This window comes from Dermacentor silvarum, chromosome 4 (genome assembly GCF_013339745.2).
Source record: "Dermacentor silvarum isolate Dsil-2018 chromosome 4, BIME_Dsil_1.4, whole genome shotgun sequence".
NCBI lineage: Eukaryota > Metazoa > Arthropoda > Arachnida > Ixodida > Ixodidae > Dermacentor > Dermacentor silvarum.
The window spans coordinates 31,491,025-31,517,077 of NC_051157.2; the positions used below are offsets into that span (position 1 = coordinate 31,491,025).

General features: G+C 45.9%; 1 protein-coding gene across 2 annotated transcripts in view; it reads right to left on the minus strand.

Moving 5' to 3' along the window:
• Positions 1–26,053, minus strand: part of LOC119449715 (paired mesoderm homeobox protein 2A) — an 80,393-nt gene that overhangs the window by 4,971 nt on the left and 49,369 nt on the right. For both annotated transcript variants that reach the window (XM_037712953.2, XM_037712952.2), the window contains exon 4: positions 1,278–1,491. In XM_037712953.2, the coding sequence (XP_037568881.1) occupies positions 1,278–1,491 (214 nt within the window). The remainder of the gene's footprint in view (positions 1–1,277; positions 1,492–26,053) is intronic.

The window sequence follows — 26,053 nt, forward strand, 5'->3', positions numbered from 1 at the left end:
TCTCTTATTTCTATCTGTCTTGTTACATCGTGTGCACCGCTTGCTTTGTTCGGCACAACAGAGCCCTGCCGGGGAAGTTACTTCTCATCATGTTATGTAATTTTATGGGCATTCATAACCCGAATATAGTACGAATTGTCTCGTACTTAGGGCCGCGTTACTATATTTATGAGCGATGTTTATCTCCGAGCGAATTTCCTTGCTGCCACTCTTTAGTAGGTGCGCAGTTCAGTTTGCTTAACACGCAGTACGAAAGGCAATCTAGTTAAAATTACAGTAAAACTCATAATATAAATTAATTTAACCTCATAAAGCATCAATACGCGACTATATTATCACTCATCTAGCGGAAAAAAACATTGATTACTAGAGGAGCGAATGAAGGCCAAATATCCCTGTTCTTGTATTACGTGTCCAAGCCTCAGAGTCAGTACGTTAGTGCGACGTCACATACTTCGAAGCAGTTTTTTTTTTCACACTTGGGTTGTTCCAGCGCAGAAAAAAAAAGTTCTCAACGCTTCTGCGGTTGTGTCTTCGGTTCAAAATTCACATTAAAGTCAAAAAGCGGTTAACTGTGAGGAAGACTGAGGGCGGCAGCTTACAAAGACGGAACACAAATAACTGAAGTTGCCCAATTTTCGGCTTTACTGAGCTACGAATACGCGAGAAGACACCGTCAAAATGCATGGCGTCACAGAAAGCTGGCGCGGTAACTTCAGATTGACGTCACTTCCGTCTTTTCAGTAACTTCCGTCTTTTCTTGCTTGCCCAGTCCCCTTCGCTCAAGGTAAGAGTAACCGCTTTGGCATTGCAGAAGCGTAAATTACAAATACAAGCTTAAAAGGACGCTAAAGCGAAAACTACTCGTATTAGTAAGTTACCCTTACGGAATACTAAATAAGCCACATTTATCGTGATAGGAGGGTTTGTAAGCCAGAAAAGAGAGAAACCAAAACACAGCTTGTTGTGACGACATGAATTACGATGGCGTCTGCTCAAGCCTAGTTAATTTTTTGGTCTACAATACGAGACAGTAATTGGAATTTGTGACATCATAGTGACGTACCGGCGGCGGAGTCTTGGACGAAATAATTTAAGAAAGAAATGTGGAAGTTTCGCCTTCATTTTACCCCTTACTGCTAAATTAACAATATAGTATTTTGACAGAATGCGTTATCAGCCAAAATTGGTTTAGTGTTTCACTTTATACTCTAACTTGATATTGCGTTTTAGTGTCTCTTCGCTAGGCTTCGACGTGATGAGAACACCCGGCTCACCGTTGAGGTGCTTGACGTCTTGGGACTGGAGCATGACCTTGACGTCCTTGGAGTCCTTGGCGCTCGAGGTGTGCGTCGTCGAGTCTGCCGTGGTGCTTATGGGCGACGTGGTGAGGCCGGCGTCCGACCCCGACGACGAGGAGGACGCCGACTGCTTCTGCTGGTTGAGCCTCTCCTGCTTGCGGAACTTGGCTCTCCGGTTCTGGAACCACACCTGCGCCACGAATGGAATATACCGCCTCTTTAAGTTGTTGGTTAAGTGGTGACATCCTGATAAAAATAGGCCACGGAAGGCCTGCCGGCTATCCCAAACATAAAAAGATGACTATCCAAGTATGCGAACAGCCGAAACGCGTCATTCGTGAGGCGTACGCGCTTCAGGCGGGCTCCCATCTCGCGCTTCTCTCTGGACACGCGGCGCCATCTAGGAGCGCCGCCCCGAAGTACGCGCATCTCCAGTGGCACATAGCCACGAGAACGGCCCACCTTTTTAGACGGCACTACCTTCGGGATCGGCTTACATCTTTGGTTAAGTTAGCTAACCGAAAAGTACATGTCTGACAATGCAATGAATGCCATTCGGATTAAAATATACTGCAGCGACTAAAGAAGACAAAAAAAAAGATCAATGAAACAAAGGTAGAAAGGAAAGATAGAGGAGGAATAAAGCTGCTGTGTTATATATATATATATATATATATATATATATATATATATATATATCAGGGAAGTAAAGAATAACAGGAGCCGGCCCAGAAGTAGTTAAAAAAATAGAAGCACGTAGGAAAAACATAACAGGACTTTACTGACGTTTCGGCCGGGGTCCGGCCATCATCAAGATATATATTTTTGAGCGTTATATATCGGCAACACGTTAATGTCGTGCCAGTGTTCGTTAACAGAACAGTCACTACCTACAGAGTAACTACGTGAAAGAGAGAGAGAAAGAGCCTCGCACACAGCGAAAAATAAGAGAAACCACTACACGTAAGACGTTACAGTACATTCCACCAAAGAAAACAGAAGCCTTTCGTGCAAGTTCACATGAGTGTACAAAAAGTCTGATTAAGAACACAATCCTGATCGATCGACTTTCAAAGAGACTGCATAATGTACCCATTGATTAGAAAGTCACGAATTGCTGAGAATGGCGTCGGCCGGACATTATGTTCGGTTGAGACAAATTTACTGTCTGTCGACAACTCTCCCTCCGTTAGTTTTCCTTGCGCACAATTTATAACTTACAAACAGCAGGTGAATAAATGTTTTAGTAATACATTTTTATTAATAAAATTTTTCACACCTTTAAGTGGAACCGGCCAAAAATTAAAAAGAAAAAACAAAGAGCACAAGGAAACCTCTGAAAAACACTGCATGCAGTCAAGAGCGCGAGCACATTTAAAAATACTGCGCACGTTCTCTATCTATTTAAATAATAAAATGAAGGAAATTAGCAAGGTAGCACGCAAGTTTTCAGTTTCAGAATTCATTTTATATTTTATATAGTATATCCATATTGTGTTTACCGTTAACCAACTAATTTGAGAATAGATTGACAAAGTACTGTCTATAAACTATTCTGGATCCCTATGTGTTTTTTTTCTTTCATTTATTTGCGTAATGACAACCAACAGATGAATCGAAGCGTACGGCCATAAGCATGTAAAACAACAATAAAATGCTAATGGCATATGCTATCACGGCTACGTCAGCTGAATTGACATGCGGCAGCCGGGCATGCGCCTTGCATCCGGCTCCCCTTCCATATACATGTATATACTTCCGAAACGGAAATAAAACAACGCATCATGCCTGGAGACGCTCCTGTCTGATTCACTTCCGAACGCACGGGGGCGACAGACCACTGGGTAGCTTAAATGAGCTTATTGTGTTCATTATTCAGTAGGGGGGATGTACACATATAGTCTATAGCCGTTACAGATGAATGTATATAGACTTCCTATATAGACTGACGAACTATATTTCGTAACAATTAAGGTCACTGTTTCTTCGGAGAGATGAGGATATCAAAAAAAAAAAAAAACGTAAAGGTGCAATGATACGGTCAAGCTACATGAGCATCATTATAAAGATCTTGTTGCTAATGTTAACATTATGAAGGACTTAATTATGTTGTTGGACAAACAGATATGGACGGACAGGAGAAGTGAAAGACGAGGTATCAAAGTAAGCTTAAACCTCAGGTAGGCTTAAGTGTCAGAAATCATAATTACCAAGAGTAAATTAAAACTAAATTGGGGAGTTTAATTAACGCCCCAAGGCTGCTGCACTGTGGGCTGTGAAGGACACCCGTGGTGAAGGGCTCTGTACTAATCTTAACCATCTGGAGTTTTTTTTTTCTTTTTCTTTAACGCGCACCCAAAGCAAGGTACATGAGCGTTTCTGTACACGAATGTTTCTGCGGTCATGTCCTGCAATTGAACCCGGGACCTCGTGCTCAGCAGCCCAACGCCTTCATCACTGAGTAAACCCGGAGGATTACGAGCAGTGAGAAAACTTGACAGCTACACTGTATACACACAGGGTAAGACACAATATTTGTGCTTGTTTTCGTTTTTTTTTCTGTGATGATTTAATCAATAACAATAACTTAGAGATAGCGAGAATTCACACACCATTTATTTTTATTGAAATGACCCGCATTGATCAAGTCCAGTGCCAAACTTCAGCGGTCACACAAGGCTTTAGGCAGCGCTGTTGATGAAGTTTGTGAGCAGCAGTGACCGTCGTTCATAGATCAAATGCAGCAATGATTATTTTCCTCCCTTTTCCTCTTCCCCCAGTCCAGGGTAGCCAACCTGGTTCAGTTCCTGGTTAACCTTCCTGCGTTTCATTTATCCTTCTCCTCTCTCATCTCTCGCTCCTTCAAAATTAAGGCATATTGTGAGGCTGTAAAGTATATAGGTGGGCTGCATACGCCTGAACAGTGGCCTCTGTTTGGGTCACTTACTTTTCACAGGCGGGTAGGCAACCACCTAAATTCGAAGTCTGAATAAGCCATTCGGAGGTTGCTTCACTGATACGTATACACCAGAAGCAAAAACAAGGGTGCTTGAATGTTGAAGAAATCGGACGTCCATAGCGTAAAACTTTTTTTTTTCGCCACATCTTGTAAATATTGTACTACAGATCTTCACTTTTATCTTTATTATATGTTTACATGTTTTAAACTTCTCACTCACGTAGAAAATTACCGTTTTCGCATGCGACATCTGCAAAGACACCACGGCGAGAACTGAGACGTCTTCCTGACGCTTTCGCTCAACTGAGGCATACGCTAGACAAGAGGAACAAAGGAAGTCGCCGGAACTTTTTTTTTTTTTTCAAGCGCAGCCAAACTTTCCTCACACGCTGCCTCGTCTCTAGAGCGCAACTAAAGCTGTCACGCACGCAGTCTATAACATACCGCCTTCGCGAATTGCTCCAAGGGTGGCGCTTCTGCAGCACGCAGCGCGCGTCTCCCAAAGGATTAACGCCACGAGCAAGGCGAGCCGTGTGCAAACGGGAAGGGTAAGGAAAGAGGTTGGGGAAGGGGTGGCCCAAGCGCGAGATAAGTGCCGTTGACAGCGAGTATTTCGGGTCTGGCGAAGGCGAGACCGACGGCGTGTGTATATGCGTGTGCGCGCGCGCGCAACTCCCGAAAAGCTTTTGCGCGGGCCCGCTGCAAACGCGCACTGCGGAGAAAGCGCGCTAGTTTTGTTTTTTTTTTTTCTTTCGGCGCCAAATCTAATTAACCGAGCTCTCTCCGAGAGTCCGCAGACTGTTGTGCGCCGCGCACCGGCATGCGAGCGACAGGGGACAAGCGGACTTGAGTGTGTCCAACGCCCGCAGAGAGAGAACTGCTCGCCGCTGCCGCTTCGCGGCAGCGTTGGCGGGCATTCTTGCGCCGTGTGCACTTCCCGAGTGCGCGCGCCACCTCTGCATACTATATATGACCATCAGCGCGCGCGAGCGCCGGGGCGCCCAGAAGCACTCTTTGTGGCGCCTTGCTTGCTCGCAGCAAAGTTTCCCGCCAACTGTGCCAACAGTAAGGGAGTGTGCGGGTCTGCGCTAAAGCCATTGTGCGTGATTCATGGACACTCTACACCCAGCAGTGCACGCCACTGAGCACTGTCTCCGCGAGTTATTTCTTTCTGTCCTTTGTCGACGTGCACTGCGACTCGGCGCTATATATATATCAAGGAGGTCCGAGTTGGATAAGATGTAGACGGCCGGCTAGTGCAGATCATCTACCTTTAATGTTAGCAGGGATTACCAGTTGCGGCTGATTATATATAGCCGAGCAGCGTGCTGTCGTCTTGGCCCGGCTACAGATGGATCATTCTCGATGCTCACGCTCTGCTACCGATCGTCATCTCTGTCAGCGGACGCAACGGGCGGCCGATGGTGGCACTGCTACGAAGTAAAGCACTCGATCATGAAATAGAACGCGCATTCATGGGAGAAAGAAAGTAAAATTTAAGCAAAGTACGGCTAAAATATTAATAGTAAATAAAGCCGGCCTCGTGACTTTTTTTTTGAACCCTAATTCAGGAATCGATAAATTATAGTAAAATGCCGGCGTAAGCTGAGTGAGTACATTAATAGACTTATGTTATTTCGGTTATTGTGGTTCCTATGCCCCAAAATTGTGAAGGATTTGATGGATTTGCATTTTGGTGGGCACATTGAACAATATGCCTTAAAGATTCCATCACATTTGTCATTTATTCAAAGGCACCAGTCATTCCTTGTCTGCATGCATTGCACTTGCTGCCTAGTAGTAGTAGAAAACGTTTATTATACTACTATGAAGCAAGTGCAATGCACGCATACAAGGAATGACTGATGCCTTTCAATAAATAACAAATATGCGCGTGTGCGTGCGTGCATATCTGACAAGCAAATGATACCAAAAAGCCCGCACTGAAACGTGACAACGTTTCCAATACCACCAAATAAATATTTCCTCACCTTCAGAGCACTAAATATTTGTTGCAACAAAATATGTGTGCATTCCAACCATGCTGCGATGCTATCTATGGCATTTCTTATTCTTAGCGCCGTTCCTGCTGTTGCTATATATATATCCGTGTTTAGTCTTACTGGTCTTTGCATTTCAAGCACGTGCCGTCCTGCGCATTTACTCGTATAACACTCGCCTGCTCGAAACACGCGATATCGTGTTGCGTGACTCTTCCCGTCGCGAAGTTCTAGTTAGCTATTTCTGCCCTGCGACCAGCGGCCCAGTCTACGTAATACGATATCTATATCTGTACTCGCCCGCACTCAACAGACAAGAGACGCGTATACAGTGCTTGATCGAACGACGGGACAATGGTCCGCTATCTGAGTAGAACGTTCTATCTCAGCGCTCCCATGGGAACTCGCAGAAAGCTCGGCTGCGCTACTCAAGTTCTTACGGTCAACGAGCCTACATGACAGACTTCGAGAACGTCGCCTATATACTATACACTATTGGCTTGCGTCCTCCCTCCCCTCCCACCGCCGTTCCGTCATCGTGCCATCCGTTTGTCACTATGGCGTATATTCGTCATGCAGTCGCCATGCCCTCGTCATCACTCCTTCGTTGTCTCGTGTCTGATCCCCATGTTCGTCGTGTTATGTAATGGTATGTTGAGCGAGGCGTTTCCCAGTGAAAATGTGCCAAATTCGGTCATGTGCTCCTTGCAAATTCTCTTATAAGACAAGAACAGGGTTCTTTGGAAACGAAAGCTTTGCTTAAAATGATTTCCGCAGGAAACGGCGTCTGCACTTTTATTTATTTATTTATTTATTTATTTATTTATTTATTTATTTATTTATTTATTTATTTATTTATTTATTTATTTACAGTTATGAGAGTTCTAATAATCATTTTTATTACGTTTACAGAATGAAATACATGCATATACAAATAGAGGAAAAAGGGGCATAGTCGATCACTCTGCCGGAACCTGATTACACGTGACGTCATTGAAGATAGAAAGACGTGAATTTTGTTTAAGGGACAGTGAAACGAGCTTGAGGTTGACCCCGCTTGACTTGCTATCTGCACTCGGGTAAGTGGAGAAAGAAGGCAACGAAAGGGTCGAGATGACGAGAGCGAGTCGAACGCTATAATTAAAGGCATGCGTGTGACAAGTGGACCCATCGCAGTTGCTATAGTCAAGAGCGCTGCTACTCAGGAATTAGATAATCCATGGTTGTATAGATGGCTCGCACTGACGTCATTGTAGCCGCCATGTAGGTGCACCGACACGACGATAAGCTGGGTCCGTAACGTCACGTGAAAGCTTTCAATAAGATGGATTGGACTGAAGTGCTCGTAGTCGCCATGTTGGTGCACCGACATGGTGATAACGTGGGTGCGTGACGTCACGTGAAAGCTATCAATTTTCAATTACACAGACTTAAAGCCTGGCTACGGTTCCAGTAGAATGTCTTCAGTCGGCGACCGGTTGCCAAGTTTTCAATGCAGTCAATTAATTAATTAATTAATTAATTAATTCTCAGAGCCCCTTGATCATTACAGAGAAGAGTGGTTATCCACACACACACAAGAATGCACGCAGTGCAATACATAAGCAGTAGTCGTACGTGGTATGTGCACAGATTACAATTAGGTGAGACCTTTACAAAGCGGTATTGTCATTTCACTTAAAAAGAATATTATCCAAACTGGTAGTATGCTATATACCAAAACAGTGCGCCATGTTCATTTTGTTAGCTCCCGCTGTATACGGTGTGTCCCAGATGACATCAGTCAAGTTGTTCAACGAAAAAGAAAATGAAAAAAAAAATACCCTGTGCAAGATACAATGATAATAAGACATACGGTGCTCGGACGTCATACATCTGACAACCGAACACCGCAAGTCTTAAAATTGTATCTTGCACATTGTTCTCCTTAATCCTTTTTTTCTCGCTCTTTTCCTCCTTTTTTTCTTCGTTGAACAGCGTGGCTAACGTTAGCTGGGCCACCCTATATATGTGCGCACGAGTGGCAGGTGTTCATTGCTTTCTAGACAAAACTTGTTATAGTTAGTCATAAGGGAAGCCAAGCAGATTTATTCGCAAGAGGAAAGCACCACGCAGACGTAGGTGCCAAACTTCGCTGCCGCTGTTCGATCTAAACAGCGCGAGGGCGCGCGTAAACACCCAACCCTGCATGCCAACACGTCAAGCAGCCTAACTTTCCTCTCCAGCAGACTCGCATATCCGAATAAGAGTTCCTGCAGCGCGGTCGCTGAGCAACTCAACCGCAGGGCGAGAACTTCCAAGCTTTCTCCGCACCGCAGCTATTGGCTCACGAAGAACGCTGCGCCAGCCAACGTTGACGACGACGGCGGCGGCAAAGACAAGGCACCCTTTTTTCGGGGCGGTGAATGGTGTGACGCCGGGGAGAGATTCCCCGAGGCTGTGTGCACGCGTACCTGCCTCCGACCCCGTCTTTGCTGAGCCCGACGCTGCACCACCTTTCTGTCGCGTGCATATCATGCAGGAGGGAAAATGGGGAGAGGTGTTCCTCTGCCGCCCGTGAAATGCGCCACCGCGGGACTCGTCGTCGTTTTGCTCCTGCGACGCACAATCCTTGCTTTCCGAAAAAAGCCACGCTTGCCGGCTTCCTTCGCGCGCTATACTCGGTGTCTTTCTTCCCTAGGGAAGTTGCGGGAAGCAGAGACCGGAGCTGGGAGAAGAAGGAAAATGGGGAGAGAGGGAGAGAAAGGAGAAAAGGCCGGGTCGGAAACCGGTCCTTCGTCGTATTGACGGAACTCTAATTAGTGCTAATGCAATTACGGTAATTGGATCAGCTCCGCTACACCCCTCCCCTTTTCCCCCCAACTCCTGGCTTCACTCTTCGCCCGGCGCCTTGCCGTCTTTCACAGACAGGGGCGCGCCCGTTTAGCTTCGGGGATGACCCCCAGAACAAAAGGGAAAAGGAGGCCGAGCAGGGACTCCGTCAGAGGACGTACAGCAGCACGAAAAAAAAAAAAAAAACAGATAACAAAAGGAAACGCAGCCAAAAACCTCAGGCTTTGATCACCTCCTCACGGCCTGTTTCTTTTGTGAAGACTCCTTTCTAAGCAACACCATCCCGTTCCTCTCTCGTCTCCTTCTCTTTACCTCGGTCTCTCTTTCAACTGCGGCTGCACACACACAGCACGGCGTAGCAGTAACACAGAGCGAAGCCCGCGCCCTCAAAGTGCCGCTCCTCCTCCCGCTGTTCTTTCAGCGGCGTCTCCTTTCTCTTGTTCTCTCATCGTCAAAGTTGGTTGAGAGACCATAGATCCCGCTTCGTTTAGCTGTTTTTCATCTTCCCGCGCAGCGTTCTACTGCACTGCGCAGCGGTTCGGGCCGATGGAAGGCTGGCTGGCTGGTTGGCTTGCCGACTGTCGACACTTCGTCTCAGGCCGTTTCTGGGCCTCGTCCTCTTCCACTCCCTCCTCTCATCCGTTGGCTTCTCGCTTTTCTTGCCTCCGAAGCTGCGCGCCTGCTCAAACTCATTGCCTCTTTGTCACCGGGCTGTCGATAGCGGCCTTCTTCTCTTCTTTCAGAACACTTTTCGCCATCATCTCTTGCTGTTCTGTCCTCGCTTCGGACGGACTGTAGCAGAGCTGCGCAGGCCGAAAGCGCAAAAATAGAAAGCTGAGCTCGATTGTGCGTGCTTTGACCTGCTCTGTTTTCAGTTTTTCTTTCTTGCTTGTCCCCCTGACTGTTTGCTTGTACTTCGCTTTTCTTGCAGCGTACGCGAAAGTTGTGCCGTGTGCCGGGTACCAGTGAAATGGGCAGGCCGCAGGGGACGCAGCCTTGTCCCTAACAGCTAAGCGATGACGGAGAAAGGAACGGGTCGAGCAGAGAACTTTGTTTTGATGAGTCAGCGCAAAAAAGAAAAGTGTCGTTTGTTTTCTCCGCAAATAACAACTTCGGTCTCGTGTGGCGAAGCAACAGCTTTCTAATTCGTGGTGATGTTGATTTTTCTTTTTTTTCTTTTTTTTTCTTTACTCTCATATGGGCGATTTACTTTATAGCAAGGGTCTCACTGTTTTAGAAGGTTAAAGAAAAAGCGTTGGGTACGGTGCAACTAAGAGAATTGACCCTTGACTTTTTCGTTTTAACTGCTGCTTTTCGCATTATACGCTTAGTTCCACAGGCAAAAGAAATAATGCAATCATTTTGGAGTGCTTATAGTTTAATCTGGCACCATTGCATTAGGATAGGACAACCACAGATTGCTGAACTTTGGGGTCTAGGCCTAAGGGAACAATCATAAACTATATAAATTGTCGCTCATTTTATGAAAAAATTCTGCAGAGTACCGCATTCACTTTATTTTCTTATTCTTATCTTTTGACACTATAACTTAGCACTGACTTAAGAGTTTTGTAAGGCTGCATCGAAAGCCACTCTATTTGCCAGCGAGAAACAGTATTTGAGCCACGAAACACAGCTAACGGGATACAGAAAAAGTTTAATGCATATGATTCGTTTACTTGAAGAAATATACGTGTTTGCAGTCAAATAAGTTACGGCCAGACAGATAAAGTATTCGTATATAGAGATCATTTAGGCTATTGTTAGAAGCTTACATGACATTGCGCCGCGACATTTCCTCCGAGAGCATCCGGACGTCGGCGGGAAGAGATTAAAACACCACGTCTCAGAAAGCTGCGACCAACCTGCATGGTAGCGTAACAAGCCCGATAGAAGTTCTTCAAATCAGAGTCGCCCATTTTACACAGGGGACGGGGCGTATACATAGTATGGAAACGTCTAAGCTGCTATTTGAATACGCGAGGAAGCAAAATTGGTTGCGTAGTGTTTCCCACGCTATCCTGAACGCGCAGTTGTGTTACGATGAGAAGCAACGCAATCGTACGGCGTGGATGATTGAGAAGATGTCGAAGCCTCCTACGCAGTGACTGAAGGATGAGTGTAATACAACTATTTCGGCATGTGATTGCGCATACACTGGCTGCTTTAAAACGCCCATGCATTTGAAAAGCACTCGAACCTTCTCATAACCTAGACGGTGTGAATAGTCTCTCCTCGAGTGAGCACTAAGAAGGGTTGCAGGTGAGCACCCTAAATTAGTGCTGAAACTCTTTCTGCGAACCAAATGTCACTACGGCCTCCTCTCAGCCTATACAGCTTAGTGACTGGCGTGCAGGAAACGAGTGGTCAATGTCGTAATTAAGGCTCATGCTTGGTTGCTCTATCGCTTTTTAAGGAACAGCTCTACAACTGTTAGATCCACCACGCATCGCTATCGCAAGAAAGAAAGAAAGATCAAGGAAAGAAAGAGAAAAGAAACGCAAAACACCGTTCGGGTCCGTAAATTAGTCCTCCGTCCTCGGTGAAACCTCCAAGCCTGTACTCGGCACTCATATTTCAACTCACGCACAAGGAACAGAGATAACACAAAAAAAAAAAGGAGTACCGGACGCACGTATACAAGTAGGTAAAACAGAGATGACAACACCGCACAACAACAGTACACGCATAAAACGACACGCGGGGAGAACGGGAGGCTGGAAACGAGGCGAGGAGGAAGCGTGGGCAGCCAGAATTTCCCTCGCGGGCGCGTCTCTCGCGGTTGATACGGCCACCATGCACGCGAGGAGCGCCGGCCGGACTTGCCCAGGCATGGCAGGCACGAAAAGCGCCAAAGCAGCAGAAACATCGAGAGCGGCAAGAACAAGAGAGGGGGGAGAATCCTCTGAGCCCGGCGGCGTGTCGCCCGAGCGCATAATAAATGCGTCCGGCGCGCGGCTCCGGCGGACCGCTCCCCACGCACACTCGCATGGCCTCCCTCCCTCCCTCCTCCTTCCCCGAGTGCCCAGCAGCAGCCGCCCGCCACCATCGATGCTCGTGATGTTGGCTGCGGCTCTGACGCGCCTGGTGGTGTCCCTCCCCCCGGTCGGCGGTGAGGGGAGGTACCCGGCGTTGATACTGCCTCCAGCGTAATGCATATTAACGGGGCGGTCTCTCCCTGAAACAAGGAGAGAGAGAGATTGAGGGGACTGGGGTTGGTGGTTTGCCTCCGGCATGAGAAGCTCGTGACCACGAGTGTAGACGGGAGACACGAGCTTGGCGATGCAGCAGCGAGGCGAACGGGATGTCTGGCGTCAGTAGAATCTTGATTTACACTATAGTCGGGTAAAGAGCGCGATGAGCGTTTAGTACGTGGGTTCTTACGCACGTGAGACTCGCTCACACGCTCATTGAGCCTAGCTCAGCGTTTGAGTTTGTTTCGTATGAGTCGCGTATGTATCGTATGGAATTTGCAGGGACTAGGATGGGAATCAGCTGACGGAGTACCGTGGTAATTGGAGATTGCTGGAAGAAGGCTTTGTCCCGCACTAGACACTACATATGATGATGATGATGATGATGATGATGATGATGATGATGATGATGATGATGATGATGATGATGTGCAGCATTGCGGGGAAAAGAATAAAAAAGAGAAAAGAATTCACTTCGGCCGCACCCACTTTCACTGCTTCCTTTATGCTATCGTTTTCTCTCACGTACACTGGCGTAGCCCACCTCAGTCTGGCAAGCTCATATGTATATAGTAAAGCACGCAGCGCAATTACGAACGAAATATCGCTCTGAAAAGGCAAGACAATTCTGCTTTCAAGAAAGTTTTCTCGTGTACACCGTCGTCTTGAATGCGAGATCCATGGTATAGGAAGTTCGCCTCTCCACGTTTAATCCAGAGTAACCAGAGAGTAGCACGGGAAGTTGGGCGAGTTGGTACGGATGAATTTTCTTGCAGAATACAGCGTGCACAATTCAACAGACCCCAAAGGACAAGAGCACATAGGCAAAATCACTGTCCATGTGTTCCTTTCTTTCGGAGTCTCGTCGATTGTGTGCGCTGAAGTCTACAATAAAATTACCAAGGAAGAAAGATGCCAAACGCAAACGCGGTATTAAAATATGAATTTCGACTAAGTTTATGACCAAACGGCGCGCAGATGAAACGCAACATGTTCTGACACGCACGCACACACACACAGACACACACCCAGGAACGAACGCAACATTTGCCATGGCACAGCAGACCTAGGTCGTCTGGATGAATTCGCCATTACGTGCCACTATCACCGCCCACTCCCATTAAGCATAATGTTATTCACGGAGCCTGCTCAAATTATCGGCGACGGCTCGGCCCCATATGCAAGACGGCCACAGAGCATTGGCATGATGTCAACGAATTCCGACCGTCCTAACTGATTCCAATGGCCGGTAGCACGCCGTATATGTGGCGTCTGCGCACTGACGAATCCAGAGTACGTTTCGTATAGTTCCGCCATGTGTCTGAAGACAGTTCCTTCTCTCCAATCGTTGTTCCTCTACGCCTTATATCAAAATTTTTTTGTGTGTTTGTTTAACCTGTATCATTTACATTGAATGCAGGATCGCCAAACGGTTGTTTGCTGCTTTTCGAATCTTTCTTCTCTCTCTCTCTATCTCGACGTATGCTATACGCGAAAGTGGAAGTGTATACCACCAAGTGCAGAAACGAAAACATGGTGCCCTATAAGCTTCTGCCTCTTATCCCCAGTCTATTTTAATCCCTTCATATTTAAGCCATCGCAGACCGCGTAATATGTGGAAGAACTGAGGCTGCAAGCGTGCGTGGACATCAGCATCATTTGTATAGGAAATGGGACAAACACGGAAGGATCCCGCGGCTGACGGAGCTGTCGTGGGCGTCAAGAAACTCCCACGTGTCCGCGGAGTGCAGCCTCTGTATTGCTTTAACTTGTGGTTACGATTTCCGACCGGTCCCCGTCTCCCACAGTGCAGCGTTGCTCTTTCGTCATCGTTCACTCGTTCCAGTTTCTATCTTTAAATGCTGTAAACAAACGTACATACGTGTTCGGTATTTCCACCATATTTCGAGCCCGTCCTTCGCATTTTAGCAATGCTTAGAAGAAGGAAGAGTAGGCGATGCTTTGCTAACCTCACGGCTCTTTCTCGACAGCTGTGGCATGTTGGGAATGCATGTTTACAAAAAAAGAAAGAAAGAAAACGGCTGCGAGAACGCGGACGCGGAGGCAGCCAGGACATGGACGAGACTTGTTGCCCTTTCCTCTCTTGCATCCGCGAGCTTCTCTGCACTGTGTATAGCACAACAGTTTGTAGGTGGTGTTTACATTATACACCTCCCCTCCTCCTTCTCATCCTCCACCCCTACCCCCGTCTCTCCGCGCCACAGCGACGGCTCCCTCGAATAGGTAATAAAAACCTATCTCGAACGTCATGATGCTTTTGTTGTGCTGCGGGAGGTCTAAAAGACTAGAGACGTGGTGGCCACCATTTCTTGCACACCAACAACAGGTCATTTTCGTAAACATCATAGTAGTCGTGTAGCTCGTCTAAAAAAAAAAAAAAAAAAAAAAAAAAAAAAAAAAAAAAAAAAAAACGCAGCGGAGTTATTTTTTCGCTGTTCTATTAGAGAACAAGCATAATTATTTCATCGATTGGAAGGAAGTTTTGTTGATTGAAAGATTCAAATGCAATATCTAATCTACTGAAGAAACATGCGATATGGTACGCCTGATAATGAGAACACGCACACATCCACACAAAAAAAGAAATAAATAAAAAAAAAACATGTACCAAACTTGCCCAGTTGCCGCTTCTCTTTTACTTGGAACCGACGTCTCTGCCTTTCTCTAAGTAAATTCGCTCTCTGTCACAGGCAATGACAGTGATTGGTGAGACCAGTGTATGACCTCTTTCCTAGAAGGGCTTTTTTTTTTTTTTTTTTTTTTTTTACGGCGATAGCTGTTGTCGGCTAATGACTTGGATTGGACGAGAGTCGTCGGCAGCGCGTCGTCGTCTGTCGTCAACGCAATCAGTAGACATATAGCCGGTATACATAGTATAGTGCCTATACTGGAGAAGCAACGCTGTTAAGCAGTGTTTCTTTACGTACGCCTTATGAGCATTTAACTATGAATCCCCTCATAGTCATAATATAGAGTGATCAGTTAATGCTTGTGTTCCACACTTTTATTTTGGTCAACAAACGTAATTTACGACGGAATCGAAGAGCAAACGCTAAACGCAGACAAAGATACGCCAGCGTGGACTGTCAGTGAAAAAGTATAGGTCGTTACATGCATGTCCGTGGGGTACTGATCGAGTGAAGATGGAGGAGGAGGAGTGCTGAGTGCTGCAGGCGGACTTAGAATTGAAAATGCTTCCGGCAGTAGACCACTCCTGGAGGCAGTGCATTTGACACTGTGAGTGAACCAGATGAAAAAAAAAATAATAATAACAAAGCACCTGTTGACAAAGAAAGTAGCAGTGTCGCTCGAAGGGCGAAGCATTAACTGCGAGCAAGATTTATCGTTGCTCTTGGACTCTTTTGTTTGGGGCGTCTTTCTACTCAGGGATTAAACCACAAGGATGCTAGCTCCGCAGTCTTGGAATTTCTTATTGAGTCCACCCGAATGGCCCTGTTAAATTTGTATGTCTTCCTCTTTTTGTTTTTTGTGTGTGTGGCTTTTCAATGAATGATTATTAACTCTTCATACTATTACTGCTTTCATTTTAACATGTAATTTCACCTTTAAGTAGCACTTGCTCTACAGCAATCCTGCAAGTAGTTTTTTTTTTTTTTTTTTGCGGTTATAACTTGAAATAATTCACCCATTTCTTGGCCAGTCCCCCATAGTGCGTGTGAGCCACGAGTTGGATGGGCAACAACAACGAAGACAACTCGAACGGTGTTGTAACTGTACGCGGGTGAAACATATTGGCGTGACGCAGCATGCATTACAACTTCTTCTGGGTAGAAGAAACAGCGCCCGGGAAGCTACGCAACGTCTGTTGCATGCTGGAAATTCTTAAGGATATTCTATTCCGCCTACTGAGGCAAGCGTCTGTGGCATAATGGTTGGAGTATCGGGATTCCGTGCTAGAGGCCCTTTGTTCGAAACCGGCCGTCGGACAATTTTATTCATATGTATTTACACACGCACACCCACCCACCCACACACACACACACACACACACACACACACACACACACACACACACACACACACACACACACACACACACACACACACACACACACACACACACACACACATATATATATATATATATATATATATATATATATATATATATATACTGTATAATTTTGAAAGTGTTCACTGAAACACTGAAACCTAACCTATATATATATATATAGGTTAGGAGATTCTTTAAACGCATTTACAAGGCGCTCTTGGCAGTCTGTAATCGACAACAACGTATAGTCGCCGTCGAAAGTTTTTGAACCGCAGGATCTGAGAAAAAGCTTAGTATTTCCGCAGCCTGGTACTCGTACAGCCATTATATGCACTAGTATATAGGCGAACAGCATATATTGTTGTGAGGTTTTAATGACTACTAGAGCACAAACTGCTCGAAAATTTGATGTTCTCGCCGATCCCGTGGTTCAGAAACTTTGGTCCAGTTCACAAACGGCAGTCCTCCAGAATTGCGATAGGTATCGCTAGATACTGCTCAAACTTTGGTCGACAATTCCGAGGCCAAATCCACAAAGATTTTTGTTCTCAGGTGCTGATGGCCATAAGCCCACCGCCTTCGCTAATAAATATGTCTGTCGACATTATTCGCCGGAATATGCTTTTACGAAGACCTACAGCGTAAGAAGCTTTTCGTGAATGGTATGGTATGGTATGCCATTCCTTATCTGATGGCGCAAAATACGGGCCCGATTTTTTCTTTTTATCTTCTACCTGAAGCAGGCATGCAACAATGCAGCCAGCCTCGTGCCTACATACACTCGAGTAACTGGGCAGCCAGTGGTCGGCATTGCAGTGACAAAGGTGTCGCTTATTCGTCGTCGGCCACGGACGGGGCCTGCGACCGCGATCGGAGAGCCAGCGCGTACGGTACCCCGGCGGCGGCAGGTTGACCCCCTCTCGGAAACATTGGGCTCTTCCAGATCGATACGCCAGCGGAGGCAACGCCGTCCCACCGCCGCACGCTCAGCCTGCGCTCCTACTTGAGAAGACAGCCGCGCCCCGAAACCTTGGGGGACGACAACACGAAGACCCACGAAGGGGAGGCGAGAACGCCGTCCTCCATGGCTGCTGCAGCCGCAGCCCTGCTGGCCGCAATGTAGACGGCCAACAAGACCAGAGTCTTTTTCGCGCGCTCTGTATCCTGCATGCTCGCTTGAATGTTTGCGTATTTATTCTCGCATTGCACTCCGGTGCAAGTGCTGTGTTAGTCGTGCCGACTTCCTTCCTTCTTTAGTTCCTTCTTTCATTCTTTCTTCATGACGATGCGGCCGTTAAAGAACCCCAAATGGTCAAAATTAATCCGGAGCTCCCCACAACCATGGGCTTCACAACCAAATTGTGGCATTGTCCCGTAAAACCCCAGAATATAATAATAATATTTATCCATTTCTTCCTACCTTCTTTTCAATCTCTCTTTCCTTCCTGCTTTTTTATATAATCATTCGTTCTTTCTTTTTTTCTTTTTTTTTCACACCACGATGCTTCTGCTTAAATGTCGACGCCCGCGGACGAACGATGGGTCTCCGACTGCAACTAAAATTGCATTTGTTGTTCTATGCCAGATCCGAATGATAGAACACTCCAGAACTGCGCGTTAACGCTTTTCCATGCGCCAGCATATATTTTTTATTGGGGAGGGGGGAAAAAAGAGAGGAAGCTTCCTTTTTTCAGTACAGAGCTAGACAAAAAATATAGGGAACAATTTCTAAAGAGGAAGAACACTGCTTCTGTTTGCGAGAAACATCAACAATCAAAGTTCAGCGGTTCCCTCTCTGCGCATATAGGACTGTAACGTCGCACCTGCGGCAGGCATTTATGTATAGAAAGTAGTTCTCTTGAATGGTCTCTCAAGCGCTTCTCGTGGTGTCTGGCATCGATCAGCGTTCATTCCGTATCGTACCACTGAAGCGACCGCACAATAAAGACGCCCTCTATACAGCACTGCTCGCTTCTAGGTTTTCAGCCTTGCTTTATAATTCCATATTGCCTGTTTTCTTGGATATTGCCCGCACAGTCTTCGATTGTCCATCCATACACCTACGGTACTTCTTTTCTTTCCTATCAACTTTCATACCCACGCTCCCTCTCTCCAGTACATGGTAGCCAACCGAAGATATCAGGGAGTTTAGGTTAGGCGCAACCAAATTTAGGGGACGAAAACCGCCGGGCGTACAAAAGAACTCAAAAAGGCATACAAAAAAGAACTCGAGAAGGTTTACAAAAGAACGCAAGAAGGGCGTGGGCCCACGCTTTGGGTATTCGCAAAAACATTTGGTTGCGCTATTTCTAAAATTATCTATTACCTGGTTAATCCATCTGTGTTTATTTTGCTTTCATCGTTCCTTGCGTGTGTCACTCTGTGTGTGTGTGTGTGTGTGTGTGTGTCCGTGCATACTGTGAACGGTCGTTTTCTCCTCTTTCAGTCCCCTTTCCTCCTTTCCCAGTGCAGGATAGCCAACCGGGCTCAGCCTGAATAACCTCCCTCCCTCTCTCTTATCCCTTCTCTCTCTCTCTTTTTCCCTCAACACAAGCCCCAAAGAAACGCCATGCCTTCAAACGTTCCAGTATAATAATGCTACAGATTAATTAGAGACACAGTGATAGGTAGCATCCAGTCCAATATAATACATGGCTGATTGCAGCGGCGCGAACGCATCAGACAAGTTTTATTCTTCAGTCACAAGACCTTATTATAGTATATATCCTTTCACCCAATACTTTTACTCCCCTATACCCCTCCCCCACCCTCTGCCCCACAGCCGAGGAGAAAAGGAGGAGGGGGGGAAGGGGAGAGTACTGAGGTAAGTGTTCACCCAGTGACTGTCCATTTCGGCCGCCGCTGATTTGCTGGAGCTGAAACCAGCGGAAAGAAAACTGGCTGTGACGCCTGTTTCTTTCTCGCGGGGACCCCAGCCCAACCAATCAACACTTCGACAGCAGCCGAAACAGACATGCTCTTAACCACACCTGACCACTTGTGTACGCAACACATGACATACACAGCCAAACACGTGATCTAGATCTTATTGGCAAAGGACGCGATAACGACGGCGACGCACAGATAGACCAACACACACAACAAGACCCTTGCATATGTCGGTTTATCTGTGTAGTCATCTTCGTTGTCCTAAAGATTCAGAGCCAACATGCCCAAATTCCTATCCTAACCTCATCTGGCATTCTCAGGTCACGCCACCTCGAGAGTGGCCATGGTCTAGCGCATGAAATGGTGTCTGACAGAAGGCATCTCAGACCAGGAAGAGGGGCCGAGCTATCACTTATTTATTTATTTATTTATTTATTTATTTATTTATTTATTTATTTATTTATTTATTTATTTATTTATTTATTTATTTATTTATTTATTTATTTATTTATTTATTTATTTGGCTTTGTTTGAGACACAGTGAAGGTCTTGGACGGAAAAGCCAAAGGCAGATGAGTGACCTGCTCGACGTAGGCCCTGCATCCCGTACATTGCTCAACAGTGAATAGCCATAGATTAGAAACAGAAACGCATTAAATATGTAGAACATTATACTTTTGTTAAACAAGAACATCACAGTTTGTCCAACATGATAGAGAGAGAGCAAGCGAGAGAGGAAAGGCAGGGAGGTTAACCAGAAGTCAGTTTCCGGTTTGCTACCCTACACTGGGGTGGGGGATAAAGGGGTTGGAGAGAGTGCAAAGAGAGAGAGAGCGAGCGAAAAAAACACACACACAAAAAAAGACACAGGCATATATGTAACAAAGGAGGCGCTCCAATCACTGACGTTCACACAGATAACTTATGTAAGAAATATGGACAAAGATATATAAGGCGAAATGTGAAACTGAATAGCAACAAGAAATCCGTAATTATAGTAAGACATACAGAAGAAGAATACAGATGTGAAATAATAAAACTTGTAGGCATGCTCATCTCAATCAGAAAAAGAAAGCAAATATGTTTTCATAACGTTTTTAAAGCAACCACCGCCTACTTTTGCCAGGAAGTCCGGCCTCTTACAGTGGCATATATAGTATATATCTATGCTAATCGCCAGCGCGCTTTCCTCTTCAAGAAATCTTCTTCTCTTCCCCCTACCTCGTATTAGAACAAAGAGCCATACTTTACAAATGATATCATTGCTTCAGTCAATCAATTCTTCCGTCGCCATTGTTTCGATCAAATCAACTGCGAATCAAAAGCGGCATAATGTTCTAAAGCCAATCGCGACTGCGTTTCCCAGCTCTGACTACGAGAAAAACTCATCGATGAAAAGAAGAAAGGCAAGCTAGCAAAAAAAAAAAAAAAAAGAAGGAAAACACGCAAGGCAAGGAGCAGCAGCAGGAGATCCGGGCGGTTACCTTCTCCATTCGGCGCGGGTGTTTTCGCTCATCCAAGTCACGTACGCGGACGGAGTGACGGTCCGAGGAAGACGGATGGAGCGGATCTCGTTTGTGTTTTAAGAGCGCGGGGATGAAGATCGAAGGGGAAGGAGGGGGGGGGGGGGTAGCGTTTGCTTAGGCCTCGGGATCCACCGTCACTCAAATCACCCGGAAGATCGGCCGTACGCACTAAAGAAAGCGGCCGACGGTCGGAGGAAGATACGCGAAGGTGGGTGTCGTCGCACAGAGAAGAGACCGACTCGCCGCACTTGCGGCCCGGCAAACTGTGTTGTGCGTTGACTATTAAGGAAACACTATAAAGGAAAATAATTAATCGTTTTAGACATGGTCACAGTTAATTTACTATATTTATTTACGTTTACGTATTTCGTAATATATTTCTTCTCCTCTGCGGAAAGACATCGAATAAAAAAAATTGCAATTTTCGAACTTCGCGCCTGAAATGCTACGCCAATGACGTCATTAAACGTAATAAAGGTTCTCTTTCTTTCTTTCTTTCTTTCTTTCTTTCTTTCTTTCTTTCTTTCTTTCTTTCTTTCTTTCTTTCTTTCTTTCTTTCCTTGTTTGCGCCAGGAAAGTTGTTAAAGGTAGCAAGCTTGAGTCTCTGCTTGGTTTCCAAAGCGACGTACTGTTTTTATTTTAATGAACATTTGAGCAACTCCGAGCAGACTGTCAAAATACATGACGTCATGAAGAGCTGGTTTGAAAATGTTCCGGTTATATCGCCACTTAGCAATTGTTCGCGCGTTGTTTCTGTCTCCTAAAGCTTTCGCTGACAGAAGGATTGAAATATTGACTGATTTGTTATTCGATAAGTGCATTCTACACTATTATATAGTTTATCCAAATATATATTCCTCCAGTCCCTTTAATACGCGTGCTATACGCGTCTCCTTCCCGCACAATTGATGGCTCATGGCCAAGTATTGTATAGACTTGCTGTTTGGAACACTTGAAGTGGCGAAAATACATAATCGGAAGTCGTCACGTGGACTACTCTATAGGTAAAATAAACGATCAAAACAAATTGTTCCGACGACAGTAGGACTTGAACACAAGCGCTTGCTGACGTCACTCTAGATTTATGCATCGCGTAAAATAACCACTTTATTTTGCTAACATCTAATATTTGCGCTCTTTGTGACTAGCTAAAATTGAATTCCCTCTCACAGCACTCAAGAAGACAAAAACTCTCCTCAGAAACTCATTTAGACGCTCTATAGAAAGCTTGTAGACGTTTTTAAGCGGAGGTCTACACATTGTTTATTGAAAGGATGTGGACTGACTGCCTGTGCCAGCTTTACACCTTTTGTCCTGGTATGTCTTAAAGGATCTGCAAACATCCCAACCATTCTACCGAGAGTCTATAGGCAATATACAGTGGACATGCACTTGTCAACGTTTTTGTGATTTGAAATTGCATAGCCAAAATAACGAGTCTAAAAGAAAGCAAAGACGTCTACAAGACGTCGATAGACAATCTGTAGACTATCAAAATTTGTTTTGATTAGGGCCGTCCGCCGCAGCTTTCGCGTTAGCCTGCTCTGGCTCCGAAATCGAATATCCGTAGTGCTTCCTTAGGAAATAATAATCGACTGCGCGTACTCTACAAACGATGCTAGAGTCCGGCTTCTCATTTCTCGAACCATCCTCCCCACGTTTTGATGCTTCATCGAGAGAAATGCTCAGATATTGTCGAAAGTACCCCTGAGATTCTCCAGGTAGAATTCCAAATGCTACATTTCTAACCCTCGATTCTCTTATTAGAAAAAAGCGTCGCGGTGGACGTTGCGTTTTTTGATCGCATCGTGCTTGGCTTGGTTTGGCAGGGTTTGCGGATTTCGTGCCCTCGTGCCAGGAGCTAAGAGCGAGGGAACGAGAGAAGCCTCAGCCGCGAGTCAATGTTTTGACAAAGGGACCTCCTTTCACCACTTCTGAGTCGTGACGAGGTTTGACGAAGAGAAGTTTCTAAACGTTTGTGCATGGCCTGTGGCTGAATAAGCTAATGCTGTAAGCATTTGTGTAGTTGCCAACATTTTGTGCTAATGCGGATCGACCCGTATATTGAACATAGTATTCTCTCACTATGTACATACAAATGTTTTTTTCTTCTTTTTTTTTAACCGTGCTCGCTGTTGAGCAATATTATCTGAAGCCTCGCTACTCACGCTTAAATGCGCGTAAAAAACTAAGAACGATGGTTCACTGATTAACTGAAAACTATGGATAGCCAGCAGCCAGCAATATTTAGATATTTGTCCTCAGGCGGCGAAGAAAAATGCATAATAAGAATCGGTCGCGGATGCACTGGTGCCGTCAAACTTGTTCGTCTCAAAGCCACCAAGACGCAGTTTTCTAAACGTTATTGACATCACTTATGTATATTTACGATAATACTCACGGCCTGAGAGACCAAACAATATCGGAAACTGCCTTTAGGGTTTAAAAAAAATTCAATCATAAATGATGCAAATCCCGACTTTCGTGAAGGGCCAGCTCTTGAATGCGTCAAGAAGCACCCAAAGGACGCTAACATGCGCCCACTTTTGCGTAAAAACACCACCTGTAGGGAACATTCTCCTTTACGTTATAACACGCGCAATCCCCGAATGCACTTACAAGCAATATGCGCCATATGCCTCACAGTTAACAGAAAAGAAAATAGCAATAAAAACACCTAACCGTGTTTACAGCGCTCCACGACATTCTCTGCCGACGGTTTTTCACCTATACTACATTTTGTTGCCTCCACCATTTAATTCACGCGATCCGCGAACTGACCACTAAACAAAGTGTGCAGAATCCACCACGGACACTTTACGCAGTGCATCACCAAAAAACATTAAAAAAAGGAAAGTAGAAAGGGGGGGGGGGGGGGGGGGCATGCAATAACATGCACCTGCCCTTTCGTAAGACCTTATCCTGCACACCGGTTCAAAGTGTGCGCTCTTCGATGCAACCTCGAACACCCACCCCCCCTCCCCCCCTTCTCCCAAGAAAAAAAAAGGGGAAGGGAAGGGCGACACAGGAGTTGTTGCATCATGGTTATTCTCTTTTTTTCCCGAGAGATACCCAAGAGGAGAACGGGCAGGCGACGCACTTTCGGCGTCCTTGCAGAACAATTTTCCAACTCGGAGCAATATAAAACGAAACAAAAATGAAGTAAGAAAAAAAAAAGAGAACAAAAGACGCTACGAGGCAAGACGCGCACCTTATAGAAAGGGATCGCAAAAACGGGGAAAGGAGATAAGACCGAAAGTGAAAGTGGGCGTCGGTTGCAAAGGGCTGAAACAGCGCAAAGAGCCCGGCGTGTATAGAGGACCGAAAGAGCGAGAGACGGAGGGAGAAAAAAGGAGCTGTGATAGATGAATAAGTAAACGGAGGCAGTCCATTAAGAAGAGGGCCGTAATAGACGGAAATTAAAGGGAAGAGGCTGTGCGCTCCTCCTCTTTTTTTTTTTTTTTTTTTTCATTTTCTCTTTGGCTGCGCTGCGCGTCGCGTCGCCCGCGCCTCTTCCTTTGGCCCCGTTCGTTCACCGTCGTCTCTGCTCGTTTCTTACTCGCCCGCTCAGCAAACGAAGATTTATTCGCCCGCGCGCCTCGTCGTCTAGGCCGACGAGGGGAAGAATGGGGAAGGAGGGGGTCGAGAACGAGGAAGAGGAGGGGGATTCGCTGCAGCTTTCCTTGGCGCGCTGTACGCAAACCGTTTCTTCCCTGGCAGCCTCGATACGTGTAGGGAGAGCGTTTTCCCGACTAGTGGGGGGGGGGGCTCCTTCCTTTCGCTTTTCCACGACAACGCGACGGCGACGCCGATGCGAAGCAAAAGAAAGATGAAGACTATGAAAAGACTGGTCGCTCGCTCGCCTGTCCCTCCATTTTGCGTGCACCAGTGCACTGTCTTCAGACGCGAGGCTTATATAAATACAAGCTACAGAGCACGTGATGTCACGAAGATGCGATGGCACTGCAGTCACTTTGTACACTGGCGAAAATAAATTTCGAGAACCTGTATACTGGTATAGAGAACCTGTATACTGAATTTCATCCGAAGGCAAGATTAATTAGTATACGTGGTGAGTTTTCGGAAGCTACACTTTGTTCGAAGCGATGAACAGCGCATAAGAAAACTATCAGCGCAGTCGTTTATGGAGGAGGACGAGGAGGATCATGTCAGCCTCAGGTGGATCTGTATAGTCTTGCGCAAGTACACCGGGAACTGCATGCTGCGCCTGAGCGCCCTCTTATGTGGCACTAAACATGCCAAAAATCTTAAACAAGGCGTGAGCGGGTGCCGTGTCATTGACAATGCGAAGAGAGATCGACAAGGCGACTACGTACAAGAAATAGAGGCAGGATGTTTCCAGTCACCAGTTCCACCAACACGTACACACTGAGCTATCCTAGTGGTCCTATTACATCATACGATTAGTTATACGTTTAGCAAGTCACTAAGAGTTTTCAAGTACTTCCATCGCCGTTCGTCTGTAGCTTAGCGCGCAAGACTGTCAGCAGATTCGTTGTCTGTCCGTTTCTTTTCCCTGCACTACACCCGCTTTTTTACACACACATAGTTTTTCTAGATTGATCAGATCGGACGACTGGAGCTTCTGTTCACGTTTATTGCCTCCTCCTCTTTCGAACATCCACAATTTTCAATTGCTATCAGCTTCTCGGTGTGGCCGTGGTTAGCTTTGTTGATGAGAAGAGTTTCGTGCACTAAATCTTGTGCGCTTTGAATCTAACTTGAATGAACTAAGCTCTAAGGTGTAGCGAAGAGTCACTGTTGAGACACGTATAGCTTGAACAGACTCTCAGGCAAACTTTGAGCCGACTGGAGTCGAGACCGTTCTCTGAGTCGGATTATGTGGCTACACCCGTCACTGGCACAAAAAGCAATTCGTGCACTAGTACACTACTTGAAGTGCACCGGTTTAAGAGAGTGCTTATAGTGTCCCTGTGCATCATCCACGTGTACTCAGTACTCTCTCTCTCCCTATTTTCCTTTTTCTATTCCCCTTTTCCCTTACCCCCAGTGTAGGGTAGCAAACCGGACGCTCGTCTGGTTGACCTCCCTGCCTTTCATCTCCTTGTTATCTCTCGTTCTCTTTTGGTAAGACTACAGCTGAGTGCTTAGAGAGCCGAGTGAGCAAGCCACACATTGGTGTCTCGCAAGTTCTAAATTCTAGCGCACGACTCATGCATACCTGTTGCCATTTATACCACGTTCTATTAACAAAACCAGTGATTCTCTATTTCCTCCAGCGACGCTGAAGGCTTTCCGAAGTGGACAGCCTGATTCGATTTCATTAACGTATCA